The 16,533-nt window shown below is 40.3% G+C and overlaps 1 protein-coding gene across 2 annotated transcripts in view; it reads left to right on the top strand.

Moving 5' to 3' along the window:
• The window catches only part of ADAT2 (adenosine deaminase tRNA specific 2), a 19,893-nt gene extending 3,360 nt beyond the window's left edge, over positions 1-16,533 (top strand). Inside the window, exons 3-7 of one of the 2 annotated variants that reach the window (XM_061624034.1) lie at positions 4,026-4,130; positions 11,743-11,893; positions 12,736-12,842; positions 14,782-14,854; positions 14,938-16,532. In XM_061624034.1, the coding sequence (XP_061480018.1) occupies positions 4,026-4,130; positions 11,743-11,893; positions 12,736-12,842; positions 14,782-14,854; positions 14,938-14,978 (477 nt within the window). In that variant the 3' untranslated portion in view covers positions 14,979-16,532. Of the gene's footprint in view, positions 1-4,025; positions 4,131-11,742; positions 11,894-12,735; positions 12,843-14,781; positions 14,855-14,937 lie in introns of both variants that reach the window. The other variant, XM_061624036.1, reaches the window with a different exon arrangement.

The raw sequence follows: 16,533 nt of genomic DNA, 5'->3' as shown, positions 1-16,533 counted from the left end.
ATCCACTGAGGTCTTTCTTTCCTTTTAGCTAGAGATATTGTCTTTTTACATTCTTCCCTGATAATGTCTCTTGCTTCAATCCATAATTCTTCTGGCTCTTTGTCAACTAAGTTTAAAGCCTCAAATCTGTTCCTTACAGGCATACCCCGCTTAACGTTGCTTCACTTAACATTGCCTCGCTATAACGTACATGCTCCATACGTCCCCATGCCCTGCTTAACGTTCGCACACTTTGCAATAACGTACATTTTATTGGCATGACGCCTCTGCCATCTAGTGGTGATTGCGTGCAGTACAAGTGAAGACAATTGCTTCACTTAAAGTAGATTTTCACATAAAGTATACTCTCCGGTCCCATTGCGAACGTTAAAGTGGAGTATGCCTGTATTTGCTGTTTATATCCTTTTCGGATATTGTTTAAATTGTATCTTGCCATTATGATTGTTTTCTTGTTCTTCTTCAGCTTTACTCTGATTTTTGATATTACCAGTTCATGATCTGTACTGCAGTCTGCTCCTGGTCTTGTTTTCGCAGAAAGTATGGAACGTCTCCATCTTCTGCTATCAATTATATAATCAATTTGATTCCTATATTGACCATTTGGTGATGTCCATGTGTACAGTCATCTTTTCGGTTGCTCAAAAAATGTGTTTGCTAGAAACAAATTATTGGCTTCACAAAATTCAATAAGCCTTTCTCCTACTTCATTTCTATCTACTAAGCCCATTTCCCCACAATTCCTAGTTCTTCTCTGTTCCCTGCTCTTGCATTCCAGTCCCCCATGATTATCAGCACATCTCATTTCGGTGTGTGATCAATTTCTTCCTGTACTTCTGCATATAATCTCTCCAATTCCTGTTCTTCTGCGTGTGCTGTCGGTGCATAGACTTGGATGATGGTTATGTTAATAAGTTTCCCGTTGAGTCTCATCAAAACCCATTTTCTTCTTCATTTCTCATTTCCTGCATCAAATATTTTGTGGTTGCCTGATTGAAAATGTCCCATTCCCATCCATTTTAATTTACTCACACCAAGTATTGTAATGTTGATACGTTCCATTTCTTGCTTGACAATTTCTAACTTTCCCTGGTTCATGCTTCTCACATTCCATGTTCCTATTGTGTACATTGTACAACTCCGGACTCTCCTTTTGCATCTGTGCACGTCAACCTCTGGGCTTCATTTCAGCTTTGACCCAGTTACATTATTAGTCACAGCGCTACTCGTATTTGTCCATTGTTCTTCCCCAGTAGCTTAGTGAGTGCCTTCTGACTTGGGGGGCATCTTCCAGCACTATCTTGTGTTGCATTTTGGATACTCTATTCATAGCGTTTTCATGGTAAGTGGTATTTAGAGGTGGTTTATCATTGCCTTCCTCTGAGTTTGGATGCATCTTAGTCTGGTGTCTCAGCTTTGTCCATTCCACCTTGGATGATTTTGCTAGGAGTCTAGCCTCTTGGTCAAAGTTTGGCTCAAAGTTTATTTTGTTGTGCAAAGTGCACAGTTCCTTATTCATAGGTGTATCTGTAAAGAAAGAACATCACAGGTGTGGGGGACATCATACTTGAGCTTGTCTTTTATAAACACAAAGCACTGTGATGAGCCTGCTGTCTGTGCATCTTATAGGGTACATTCTCCAAGCGATGGGGTGTATCATTTGGGATAGCCCAAAGCTTATTCTGGGAGACAGAGCACCAGTTCTTTATTTGTATGTGCTGACCTGTGAACATCATGTGCAAATGCCTTGCTTGGGATCAAAGCTTTGGGCTAGAGACAATACCAGTACTTCTCTTTGGGTACACTTTACCAGTGGCAGGGAGAAGGTGTTTAACAGTGACTCAAGGCTTATTTGGGGAGCAGAGGTGTGCAAACATCTGTTCTTATTTAGAATACTTCTGCACCTCTATGTTGAACTGAGAATCTGGATTTGAGTCCTGTCTCCAAGCAGGTTCATAGTTAAGAACTGTGCAGAGATCAGTAGCTGGAGGTATGGCAAAGTTAGAGATGGAAGCAGATAGTTAGCAAGCAAAGAACGCCTGATGGTACTTTGGGATCTGGACTGTAGATATTGCCTACCAGCCCAGTGGTTCTCAAACATTTTTCTTTTGAACACCTATGTTTGGTCTGTAGATTGTCAGGATTCTCTCCTCCCTTCTTTACCAATCTCCTTTTAGAAACGCAAAACTCTCGTAAGGCTCAAAAACCCTCATTGAGGAATGGTTAACAAACCTGCCTGTTAGTACATCTGCTTCTCTTTTTCTGTGAAGCCTACATTTTGGTGGGCTCCATATCAACCTTATGTCTCCTTTTGTCATCTGTTGTGTAATGGCACTGTTTGTCATGCTACATACCAGCTGACTTGTACGACTCAACCTAAGCTTTGGAAACACCAATATACTAACTGACACAGTTCAAGGGATTTTTCTTAGAAGAGATAAGCTATATGCTTTGTTTTTCCTGATATATGTTTATTTCAGGGCTTTTGTTTAGGAGTTAAGTTCACACAGTCACATCATATCCTTATTTCACTTTATCCTAGTTTGTCAGTTGGGCTAGACAAAGTGATGATGACGACTTATAGCCATCAAGTATGCTACTTTGCTAAGCAGAGATTTGGGCTTGGATTTCCTGCACTGAAACCAGACCTGTATGCCATGCTAGCCATTTTTGGTTAATTATCTCTTATCTAGTTTTGCAATTGTATATTCATTTTCCCTCCCTACTGTATTTTCTGCATTCATCCCTGGAAAGCCTCGAACATTTAACTAATTACATTGCTTTCTGATAAACACCACATTCCTGTTAACAATAGTAGATTCCAGAGAAAGCCAACATGGTGCCCTCTAGATGTTGTTGGACTTCAGCTCTCATCAGTCCCAGCAAGGATGGCCAGTGGCCAGGAATGATGGGAAGTGGAGTACAGAGACATCTGGAGGGCACCACATTGGCTGTCCTTGTCATATATGTAATTTAAAATAATCTAATAAACAGCCTGATTTAAGGAATTTGAAAGTTCCCTCAGAGAATGAAGTCCCATCTACAGGTGTTAGAAAGTCCTTGAACAGCAGGATCCTGATTTGGATGAAGAAGATTTTATACTACGTGAAGATGGGACTTAATTCTCTAAAAGAATATTCCCTCCAGTTGATAGGTAATGCTCCCCAGTTGGATGTTTTTTACCTAGCACTCCACCTAAAACCTTTGTTAATGTAAGTCCTGCTTTGCGGGCTTCCCCCAGGCACCTGGTTGGCCACTGTGAGAACAGGATGCTGGACTAGATGTGCCACTGGCCTGATCCAGCAGGCTCTTCTTATGTTCTTATGTTCTTATGTAAGGACTACTTAGTTTCTCTGTTTTCTTGTTGTCCACCTACCAATGGATTGAAGAACAGACCTGGATAATGGCTAGGTTTTGTATTTGCATAAGGAGGGGAACAAGCATTGTATGTTTCTGCTTCCTAAGAGGTCTCCTGGCAACCTGATAACAGAATGTCTGCTGTGTCATCCCTCACTCCACCTGAAGATGCAGGCAGAAATGGCTTAACCTCTTCTCTCTGCCCCCACCCCTTTTGCTTTGTTTAACATCTAATCTAATGAACAGTTCTGGAGATTTGAAAGTGTGCACATGATTTTGTGACATTGTGGTTGGCAAAATAAAGGTGTTGCCCTAATGTAGATCTTTGAATTTTTCTTGTGAGGTAACATGGCCGCCTTTGCTTTTTGTATGAAAACTACGGAACACAACAATTTCCACATTTACTCTTAAGAGTAGCCAGTTGTGTGTGTGATACATGCTGAAAGCCTGAAGTTGTAGTGATAGAAACTGTATCCTTGTCAGATTTTGCTGCCAATCTGCCCCATTTGATCGGGGCTTCTACTTTGTCGTGGACACATCTGCTGGGCTTTGTGTGTGTTCATGGGAAGAACTGTAACTGAATGTATTTTGCCTTTGTGTCTATAATCAGTGAAAAAGCTGACACAAACTTTTTAAACATTGCTCTTGTTGATTCTTTTTGTGTCTGATAGGCTAAAGAAGCACTGGAGAATGGTGAAGTGCCTGTTGGTTGCCTCATGGTCTACAATAATGAGATCATAGGAAAGGGAAAGAATGAAGTGAATGAAACTAAAAATGTAAGCTATTTAACTGAATTAAACTAATGTAAGCCACTGTGCTGCATAAGTAAGTAAAATGGTCCTTAAAGTGATATAACTGTCACAAACAAAAAAGGGATGGTGTAATTCTTAAAAACAGCATATCATCAACCACTGAAAGTTTGGTGAAACAGAAGTGTTTTCAGGAGACATGTAAAAATGAAAAGATGATACACTCTTGTTAATTTTTTTAAAAAAGTAAATTTGGTAACAGTCTCAAGTTTTATGATGAACAGGTAATGTATATCGAATCTTATTAGATATATAAACATTTACCAAGAAAAGCAGCAGTTTAAATAAGAGTACTGTATTCCATTCACAAGGTGCATACATGCCCTTGAAGGTGTTTTATTGATAGTTTTGGTCATTTGAGTGTTTAATATACAGCCACAAGAGTGGCTGTATACTATAGTCAGCATGGATTTTTCACATTCCGCAATGTTATTTTGAAAATACCCCTCATGCCATTCTGATCTTTCCCATAAACTCATTTGATAACAAAATCTTACAAAACTTATAGTCCTGAACTCAGAAACACTTGCTTAACTACCCTCTAAATTTTCATGGTGATACACAAAACGGTTAGAGAGAATCGAGAGTTCAAAGTATAAAATGAGGCAATGGTAAACCACCTCTGAATACTGCTTACCATGAAAACCCTATTCAGAGGTTCACCATAAGTCGGAAATGACTTAAAGGCAGTCCATTTCATTTTCAAGCATGATTGCATGGGAGTAAATCCCATTGAACTCAATAAGTATGCAAATGATCAAACCTGCCCTGCCCTCCTCCTCCCTCCCATCACCTCCTTTTTGCCCCTTCCCTCCCCTTCCAATCCCCTCCTTCCCCCTCCCATTCCTTCTGCTCCCCTCTCCCCCTTCTTCCTTCCCTCTGCTCTCCCCTCCCCCCTCCCCCATGGTCAGTTTTACCTATCCTAGACATGATTGTACAGGAGTAAATCCCATTGAACTCAATAAGCATGCAAATAATCAAACCTTGCAGTTTAAGAATATACCTATAGCCATTTCTATCAAACTTTAAAAAGCAGGGAAATTGGGCAGCTATAGTGAATGCACCAGGGGAGCAGGAGACCTGACCTCCTCTCTGAGATATTGGACTGCCCTACAAATTTGTCAAAATGCAAATACAATTTGGGTTGGTCTTTCACAATCCAATCCACTTCCTGTGTAGCTTGGAAGAATTTGATAACATGTGCCTCTTACCATAAGGTGAGTGGTGGCAACACCTGCAGTCAGCCCAAAAAACAAAAACAAGTCATGCTGTGCTGCTAGGTTTAGCAGGGAGGAAGCAACTATATTAAAACCGTTGATATTGTTCAGATAGTCAATTTAAATATGTTTGATTTAGTTTGCAATTTTAGTGATGTTTCCTATAGTAAATCATTCTCTTTTGCTTCTGTTTCTGTGAATATGTGAAGTACAGCAACACTTTGTAACACTAAAAAAAATGCTCCAAAAACAATTGTGGAATAATGGCACTGACTGTTCTCAGAATAGTTTCCCATGGACATGAGGAGTGTCTCAATTTGCACAAGATAAAACAGTGGGAGGTGAAATATATTCTAGCAAATTTCTAGGTGTGCTCTATGTTTTTAATTGACCATGCCCACTCTTCCTTAAGTGGAGTGGTTTAAGCATAGCAGGCTCAAAACATGCATCTTGGGCACACCAAGTTTGTTTTTTTTCCAGCAGCTACATTCATTGCTTAAAATAACAACATATTTTAATTGATTTTACATCAAAGTTGCAGTTTCAGATTCAACTGTTAATGCACCCAAAATAAAAATAGAACATAACCTCCAGTTTGAAACACAAAAGGCTGTCTTCACCATCATATGGAATAAAAATGCTTTGAAAATAATAAAAATACATTTGACACAGATTTCTAGGATGAATAATGAGTGAAATATAATTTTCCAGGTTAGATTCTCTGTAGAAACAGCAGTAAACACAGGAAAGAAGCAAAGTAAGAAGAACACCAACAAACATACAAAAATGTAATTCTCCATCTTTGGAGATGCAGTCCTGATGCAGATGTTGCCATCACTCACCATATGCTCAGAAGCACAAGTAACCAAATTCTTCAAAGCTACACAGGAAGTGGATTGGACTGTGAAAGATCAACCCGAATTGTGTTTGCATTTTGACAAATTTGTAGGGCAGTACAATATCTCAGAGAGGCGGTCAGGTCTCCTGCTCCCCTGGTGCATTCACTATAGCTGCCCAATTTCCCTGCTTTTCAAAGTTTGATAGAAATGGCTATAGGTATATTCTTAAACTGCCTATTAGTGAATATATTACGTAAGATAGCAAACATAACAGAGCTTTCTGTGCGGTTCACAGTCAAATGCAAAATCAAAACCATAAAAGCAACCATGTAACAATACCACCTCAGATGGCAGGAAGACTCCTGAAAGAACTTTCTTGGATGATCTCAGTGCATTGTGGTTGTGGGAATTGTATATGAGGTTGCATTCTTTCAAATAAGCTGGGCCCAAAGTATGTAGGGCTTTAAAGATCAAACTCACCATTTTGAATTGGGCCCAGAAACAAAGAGGAAGCTAATAAATATCTTCTAGTTATTTTGTGAGCAGTGTTACATGGCCCTTCTGGCTTGTGTCAGTTGAAATCCTGGTAACTGAAAGAGGTCCTGACACTTGCAAAGGACAGGAGATAATGCCTTACACAGAAATGTTACCCTTGTTCTAAATTTTACTAACAGAGTAATTCAACTCAGGGGAAGCCGGCAGAAGGGGTGTTGGCAGAGGAGGAGTTGGCAGGAAGCTCTGTGGCATCCATTTGCTGTTCTGGAGCTGCTGGGCCAGCAGGATGTCAGTTCAGCTGGGAGCTGTACATATAAACAGAAAAGAAAAAGGTGGCTCTCACAAATACCCCTACAGGCGAGTAAAGCACTTCACATTGACTTCCATTATAATTATTTTCTTAGTCTAACCTTGTTCTCAACAAAACTTTGGCCCGGATCAGGACCTGCAGGAGCACTCCGAACAGGAGCTGGATGTTGCATAACTCTCCCCTTGGCCCCTCCTCCGACAAGCTAATGGAACACCCTTTTTTGTGCTTTCTGCTGGCACCCCTTCCGCTGGGCTGGGCTTCCCCAGTGGACCCCTGGCTGATCCAGCAGATTCCCAGCTCTGCCGTGCCTGAGGGCTTTTGCTGGCGGAACCTGGCAAAGCTGGGACCCTGCCAGCTCAGCTGGGGGTCTGTCACATCCAACTCCCCTCAGCCGGGCATAAATACGAGTTGGATTGCATCCTAAAGTGCCAGTGTTGAATCATGCAAGAGATCCTGACTATAAGCTCTTCTGGGTGGATCTGTATTGTGCCCCAGTGTCTGAAGTTTTGTGGTTTGCTGAAATGCTGTGTAGGACTGTTTTGTTACTCTTCTGACTTTGCCATGGTTCTATGATCAGAACATAATCTGAAATTATTAAATTGTTTTCCTTGCAATGTCCTTGTTTCACAAATAGTACATTAATAAAATTAGATTTTCCTCTTATCTAACAATGACTTATTTAAAAGCTTGTATTCATGAATAGATATTGATCTAATAGAGACTACTTCCTCATCTGCTTCATGTCTCTTGTTTACTAGGACCAATGTGAGCATAAGAATAGTGTGTGTGTGTGTGTGTGTGTGTGTGTGTGTGTGTGTGTTGAATTTCTCCTTTGTCACTGCTCTAGTGAAATAGTTGCCGATTCCTATCCTTGGAGGCTATCAACATGGCTGGAGAAACTAAAGAATAACGTGTGTGGCAAATTCGTTCATGGGGTGGGGGGAGTTGTACTGTGGTAGCAACCCTTCCCTTTCAAATACTGATCATGGCTGGATTTATAAAGAACAAGTACACAAATTGAGAGGGTTTTTAAGTGTGTGGGGATGGTATCAGATCTGAAATTTGGAGGCTGGCTGAACATTTCCTGGAATGCTTTACACTATTCATGACATCTGCCATCCATGATCTTTGGGAGGGCTAGTTGAAATTTAAATTTAAATTTAGTCTCCCCGATGAGGTGCGCTTGGCGACGACTTTGCTATCTTTTCGGCGCCAAGTTAAAACCTTCCTCTTTTCTAAGGCATTTTAATCTAATTTTAATTTTAATTTAGTTTTAAATTTGCTATAATTGATTTTAGACTTTTTATTTTCTTATATGTGCTCTTGTAGTATTATTATGGATTCTTATTGTATGTATCTGTATTTTGCTGTAAACCGCCCAGAGAGCTATGCTAGTCGGGCGGTATAAAAATCTAACAAATAAATAAAATAAATATAAATAAATTAATTTGCAAAGTTGTAATATAACAGTGGTTTATAGGTGAATGCATTAGGTACTGGTAATTCAATTTGCGATCTATTTGTTATCAGTTACATATTTTTAGATCTTTATTTTGACCTGAAATCATTTGTAGAAGAAGCATGTCACAAGTCAAATGGTCTACCTGAAGTTATTTAAATGATGTTAATAAAACCTTAGCATATTAAGTCAGAGTAGTTATAAATCTATCCAATAATTAATTAGTCTTTTGTCTTTGATTTCTATCTTAACAGCCATAGAATGGTAAGTAAGTGGAATTCAATGAAACATATTGGCTTCATTTATCTTAAACCAAGCAGCGTTAAATACCCATACCCTTAAGCGTCTCTTACCAAAAGATACGTGCCATTTTGTCACTAAATGGTTTATTGGCATGTCTTGGGACAAAGATAGCCCGGCTAAGTTATATATGCTCTGATAATGTCCTGTTCAGGGAAGTACAATGTTTCATATGTGGGGCTGTGTTTGTAGACTGTTTGGAAATGGCAATAAGTTCAGAATGCAACAGCTAGATTGCTAACTCAGATTGAATGTCCAGTCAGCTGTGAAATAGCTGCACTGGTGCTCAGTTTATTTCTGAGCACAATTCACAGTGCTGGTTTTAATCTCTAAAGCCCCAAAAGGCTGAGGGTCTTGAGTACCTTCTACTTGAATCTGTTCAAGTATGAAGGTCATACTTCACATTTCACATATGACAAGAAGAGAAGCAAGATCAAGGGTTGTAGGACTGCAGCTCTGGAATGTTCTCCCCAGACAGCATTGTGTCTGTTTTCTTTTGGTAGCACTACATGCAGATCCTTTTACAAGCCCACACCTCAGGGCCGGATTATCCATTAGTCTTAGTAGGCTGAAGCCTAGGGGCCTGGAGCTCTTGGGGGCCCATGGGGCGCTGGCCTGAGGGCTCCTGGAGTTACAGGGGGCCTTCCCCAATCCGCGGAAGCATCCACGGATCGCTATGCCCCCACTTTACCTACCTTTCCGTTGTCTTTTGCGGCGCACAGATTTGCCATCAATAAAGATGGTGGCTGAGGTTTCCTTAAGGGGCTGAAGCCTCTGCTGCCATCTTGGCTGATGGCACGCATGCGTGCTACACGTGCGCGTTGCTGCCATCAACCAAGATGGCAGCAGAGGCTTCAGCTCCTTAGGAAAACCTCGGCCACCATCTTGATCGATGGCAAACCTGCGCGCGCTGCAAAAAATAACGGAAAGGTAGGTGAAGCATGGGGATAGGGGCCCCCAAACGCCAATCAACCTAGGGGCCCTCCTCAGCTTAATCCGGCCCTGCCACACCTCTTAGGTCTTGGTTTTTTAATCCTGTTTTATCACAGATTAATTTTATTATTATTTTTGCCCTCCTTTTCGTCTTGCTTTTTAAAAGAGTTTTTATATAAGCTCCTCTGGGAGGTTATCCGCTTAAGAACAGGGTAAAAAAAATCCAAAAAGCAAATAAATAAATGAGATAGCATTATTGGGTTTTATCCGTAAACAATACTGATGTCCAGTTGAACCTAGCAGCATTTTCAAATGTTCCTAATTGGAAGTGGCTGTAGACGGAATCCATGAACTTGCCTAAAGCTCTTGAAAGACAGAGGGTCCCCTATGCTCTTATGAGTAGTAGGTCTTATCTCCTCTCTCATGTTTATTCATAGACTGAGTTAGATACAAAATAAGGAGGCTTATATCTTGATAAGTAGGGAACACATTTTGCCAGTAGCTGAGTATGCCTTCCCCCAACTGGCCACTTTCTGTCTGACCTCTCTGTCCTTGCCTAAAAGGGAATTTGTGCAAAAGCTTGGAACTGTTGTGCTTGGGATGCTTTCAACAATGGAAAAACCAATTACCATAGCATTTGTTAACCAAGGATAAAGAGAAACAGATGTATTGTGTATTTTCCCTTTTTATCAGACATTTCATAAGGAACAATCTTTCAATAAAGGGCCAACAAAATGCTCTGCTTTCCTATATTACTGAATGATGTTCTATTGTTTTGAAACTAAATTTCTGTAGCTATCATGACCATCTTTTAGACAGTTTCAGTTGTTAAGTTTTGGCATCACTGCAGTGACACATTAGCATATAATGTCATCAAAATTGTCTCTTCTTGTATCTTGTCATTTTTGAAAATCGATAGTGAAGATGATGAACTTGTATGTGATGAGGTAGAGGTAGAGTGTTCTCATGGGTTGTTACTATGATGGCAAGAATCTGCTTCAATTGCTTGTCTTAATCTAATCTGTGTTTTGGCATACTGTGGTATCCTATTCAGAGCTTGCAAAGGAGTCCACAGGACAAAGCAGGTCAGTAATTGCAGCACCATGGAGAGTTCCTCGTAAGCCACTTGCTCCAACAAGGATTCAAATTGAACTGAGGCTAGCCTCTGCCTCTGCCTACTGTTTGCTTGTCCTAGGCTTCACTCCCTTTTGGAGAACTGGAATCTTTAAAAGGGCTAAGTATCTGGTCTGAAGATGGGCAGTTCTCCTTTGTACCACAGTCTCTTGCCTGGTGTAGTTCCTGCACCACTGGACTATTTTGGGAGGCACTTGGTCCCTCGGGTTCAGGGGAAGTACTCATGAGGACCCTGGCTCTGGTTCTGTGGACCTTGTTGTGTGTGGTTCAACGGTCCACTGTCAGCCTTGGGTTCAGTGATCCTCGGATCACCAGCATCATATTTTCAACAAGGAACTCTCTCTGGCTCTTTAGCTAATGACACTGTAGCCTGGTCGCTGCTGGATTCTGGGACCATGAAATTACAGATCAGAGACAATGACAGAATTAAGTTTTCAGAGCTACAAATCATAGAATCCATAGAATTGGAGGGGGCCTTGTGGGCCATCTAGTAAAACCGCTGCTCATTGCGGGAAATCCTGCATATTAGATTGGATCCAGACTTCCATCGATGGATGAAAAGGCTCTTTCTATCCACAGAAAGCATTTGATTCAGTGGAGGGATTCCACTGGTGGAACGGAGGTACTGTTGCTGATGCTCACCTTCTCCTGCAGCCCCAACACCACTTCTCATGCTATTATGGAAGGGCTCTCAACCAAATGTCATGTCTGCCCCTCCTGCCACCCCCTGAGCCAAACTTACTCAAGGGATAGTTCCCACTATCAGGAATGAATTTTGGATTCTACCCTTTGTCTTCATATTAAATTAAATACAGAGCTATTTTTTTGTTCAGATATATCCAGCATTACTATTTGGTGTAAATACTGGTATTATTTTTCTGCACCCTCACAGGCTACTCGCCATGCAGAAATGGTAGCAATTGATCAGGTTATAGACTGGTGTCATCAGCGCAAGAAGGAACCTGAAGAAGTCTTTGTGCACACGGTATTGTATGTCACTGTAGAGCCCTGTATAATGTGTGCGGCGGCTCTGCGCATGATGAGTATCCTTTGGGAATGGGAAATGATTCATTGGTATGCTACTTCCACCTTGCGTATCGGTTGCTAACAAGCTAATAGAGGACAGCACTTTGTTAACATACGGTCTGTGTGGGGATTTGTTTGTGCAGACGTTATGAACATAATAAAAACCCTGCTGGATAAAATCAAAGGCTTATCTAGTCCAGCATTCTGTTTCCCACTTCAGTCAACCAGATGCGATAGCCCTCTCCCCCTTTTATTCCCCAAGGTCTGGTCCTATGGACAAGAAATTTATTTAACAAGCCTTGGTGCAGATGAGTCTAAGCAATGAATGGGTGCTGGGCAGGGCCAACCCTACCATCAAGTTAGTTGCTGTAAACCGCCCAGAGAGCTTCGGCTATGGGGCGGTATACAAATACAATAAATAAATAAGTAGGGTAAGTTGGCTTGGATCAGGTTCAGTCTTTTAAAGGGTCAATTAATTAGTTTATTATTATATTTGTATCTCTCCTGTTTGGCATTTCTGCTCCAGGTACCAAAATGTCTTATGCCATCTCTGACTCTGGGTTAGGGGACTGGGGAAAGATGCTGTAGTGGTAGTTATTGCCTGCACATTTTGAATAGAGGGAACCGTGAGTCAGCACCAAAGGAGCAGGAGTGAGTGAGAGATGGTTTGCCAGCAAATGTTACCAGATTCTTAACAGCGTGTCTCTGGGAAGGAGGAGTTTGTGTGAGAGCGGAGGGAGGCATAGGTTTGAGAGTACATACAGGTATCAGCTCCACTTATACAATTTGTTAAGCCAGGACAGTAGTATTCTACACTCTTTATTTTTTCAATCTAGTTAATACCTTAACTTGTGTATATAAATTCCACTGGTTGTTTATGGCTGCCAGAATGAACGATTTGGAGGCTGTGGTTCAGTTTTGAACATCTCTTCTGCTACCTTAACAGACACAGGGGAACCATTCCAGGTGAAATCACCAAGATTTTAATTTTCTCACAGAAGCATGCAGGAGAAGAAAGTGCAGTTTGATGGTACAACCCCATTTGGAGAGAGATTCTTCTAAAAGTGTGTTGTTGTTATTTATTAGATTTATTAGTCTCTTGATACCGGAAGGTTCCTAGGCGATTTACACAATATTAAAACAAAAACAAGTAAAACACTATAAAAGCATAACAATAACAAAAAAACAATAGCAATAGCACCTCCACGCAGCCACGGGAAAGTTTGGAAGCATATTACAACAAAATATTGTTGCCAGTGCCTTCATTCTGAAACTACCAATGAAATTCATCCTTAACACTGTTGTGCTAGCATTTTCCTGGTGATAGTTTGGTCCACATTTTGAGAGAGTGTAAATAGTTTAGAATAGCCACTCTGTTCCCATCCCCCAACAGAAATAGCTGGCTGGACTGATGTTCCCTAATCTGGTATCTTCAGCATTTCTTTATTTATTCAGTAGAGTATGCTATAATCCTTCCTTGTTTGAGGTGTGAAAGAATTCAGAAGGGGAATTGTAAAACTGGTTACAATTAAAGTGGGCTAAGTGGATGGAAGCACCTAATTGTGTAGCACTGATGAAGTAAGTGAATCTGATTAGTGTATGGATGGAAGACCGTCTCACCTTCTTTTAAAAAGGAAGAGCAGGCTCTAAGCTTACTGAAGAAATATACTTTATATGGATGAAGGAACAGCAAAATACTTGGAAGCAATCATAGGAACAGAGTTGGATGTAATTTTGTTTTTTAAAAAGAAACAAAGAGCAGTTCATGTACCCTAATATTTCACATAGTGATGACACTAGCTCTGCATTGTGGCAACTGTGTGAGAAGAAATGTTTTATATTGAAGAAACTTGATTTCCATTCTCAAGCAATTACAGTTGATGACTACATAGAAAGCATTCCCTTATGTGGGCTTATGCTTTTTAAATCTGTGCATTCACTGAAAGCATCTTATTTTGTGTATGTGGGTGTGCGCGCGCACGTGTTGTCACTCTCATTCACACATGTTCTGAAATACATGTTAATAGGGAGATATCTGTGGATTGAATAAGTTGCAGCGTAGCACAGTTATTTTGATAGGTCAAGGTCATTTTGTTACTAGGGGAAAACACATCCATGAAGACAAGTACATTTGGATAAACTCATAGGTTTGGCTCAGACACAATTCCTGGCCAACAAATCATGGTTGGTTGAAATGGAAACAACCGGCATATATGTGTACATCTTCTTTTCCCTTCTCTCATATGCTTTTATTCAATACTTCCAGGATTTGTTAAATCACAGTTAGTTGCCTTTAAAGTCCAAACCAGGAAACTGTCATTTTAAGCAATCCCTACAAACCAGAATATCGAACTGCAGTATTATTAATATCTGCTGATAGATCTGTCCTATAAGCATTTGTGCCAGTGAAGACAAATAAAAAGATCGTTTGGAAAGATGTCTTAGCAATTGCCCATAACCCTCACAAGAACAATGGGCTCAAGAGCAATCAGTGGTAAAAACAAGGCTACTGATAAGATGCAGGTCCCTCTTCCCATAACTTGAGGCATGGGACCTATTACGGTGTGTCTTCTTCCAGTGCTGGTTAGATAAAATGAGAATACCCAAGCCATTTGTGTATGTAAATTTGATACCCTTTGTGGTAAGTAATATTTGTCATTGAAAGACACTCCTTTGCCTTTAAAAGCTCCCTGGTACAAAGATGTTAGTAGATTTGATTTTTTTTAAAAATTGCCTCTGAAACTTCAGTACAGTGATGGCAGAAGTCACATCTGTTGAAGTTTTTTTTATGTTACCTAGAGATTAGAGTCAAAAATCTTCTTTGGGACAAGTGCTGGGGAATCCTAATATTAATATGTCTTCATTTGGGAGGCCTTTTGTGAACAAAATATTCCAATCTCTACAGTGCATAGCTGGTTATCGTTCTGAAGAAGCTGTTGAAATGTTGAAAACCTTCTACAGACAAGAAAATCCAAATGGTAAATACCTTGTTATTATTCTAACTAATGTTGGCTTTTACATTTCTGAATATTAATGTCTATGCTTTCTCTCTTTGTGGCAGCACCGAAATCAAAAGTTCGAAAAAAGGAATACCATAAATGACTAGCTGTGATGGTTGGTAAATTGAAGCTGGGAGAATAACAGATCTTTGAAAAGCCTGGCCAGTGATGAGTGGTATTTAGCACCAAGAGGCGAAGAAACTCATATCTGTTACTCTGTAAGATGTCCTAAAGTGTCACTTATGGATTCTTGAAAGTTAATAAGCAAATCATCAAATAGGGCTTTTGGTTAAAATATCTGGATATTTTTTATGGGGATCAATAGAAAAGAGTGGCATTCTTTCAGTGACAGCAGTTAAGATGGAACTGTTGTAGCCCTACCTATTTTGAACTGATCAGAGGGAGGGCCAATTATCATGATGGTCCTTGGCTTAACAGATGTGGCTTATGCTGACTTTCTGCCTCTGATGCCATGCACACACATGATCATATTCAGGCCAGTGATATATACAGAGTTCTGTGTACAATTGAATCCCTTAGAACCATACTAAAATTCAGCATGCTCAGAGTTCTGCATGCTCCATCAGCCAGAACAGCACCACCTCAATCCATGGTTGAGTTTGGCAGCTTGCATGAGCAATGGCTGTTATACTGAAAACTGTCGTGAAAGCCAGTCCCATTAGCACTTAGACATATTGAAGCTGCCTTATATTGAGTCAGACCACCAGTCTGTCTGGCCAGTATTGTGTAGTTTGACTGGCAGCAACTCTCCAGGATCTCTGGCAGAGGTTATTCACATCCCATCCTACTTGCCCATTTAACTAGAAATACTGGAGGTTGAAATTGGGACCTTTGGCACATAAAACATGTGTTCTTCTGCTGAGTTATGGCCCTTTGCCTTGAATCCTAGACAGATGGATATTTGGCAGTACCTAAAAGTAAACATGCTTTCCTCATCTCATCACAGTTCACGTTTCCAGTGTTTTAGTGAGGTAGAAAGGTAAGCTAGCAAATCCCAGAAATAGCTTGTTTACACTGAACTCAAATGAGGCATCATGGTTATGAAAGCTTAACTATAGCTTGCCATGAATGGACAAACCATGGTTTTTGATCTTGTTTGACCTATTTGGGTCATGTTTGCTTTTTCAGATTAGGTTGTTGATGAATTTAGGAAACGGATTTTTCTTACATGCCTGTGATAGAAAACCACCTAGAAGATTGAAGTCTGGCATACCCAGAATTTGTTGAATGAATCTTGGGAAGTATATTTCCAAAGAAACATTAGGAAAACTAGGTAGGAAAATGACAGACAATAAGAAAAGACAGTGTTTAGAGCTGGCATTTCAGTGTTTTGTTGAGTTGTTCTTCGATCATATTATGATTACCATCCAGAAGAGGGCCTTGCTGTTCTAATAATGAATGACCCAGGCAGTTTAAAAACAGAACTTTTATATCTCCAGAATGTGCATGCTATGCAAATAAACAGGTTGGGAGGCAATCAGGCAATGCCTTATGGATTTTTATGTTATGGACAATTAATTCCAATTGTTAAAACAAGTCAGAACCACAGTTGCTGCAATATTTTTGTTGTTCTACTACATAGGTCAACAAATTCTGAAAAATGATAAAATGTGTTCCTGATTGTTAATAATAAAAAT

This window comes from Rhineura floridana, chromosome 4 (assembly GCF_030035675.1).
Source record: "Rhineura floridana isolate rRhiFlo1 chromosome 4, rRhiFlo1.hap2, whole genome shotgun sequence".
NCBI lineage: Eukaryota > Metazoa > Chordata > Lepidosauria > Squamata > Rhineuridae > Rhineura > Rhineura floridana.
This window is presented reverse-complemented; position numbering and strand designations above follow the sequence as displayed.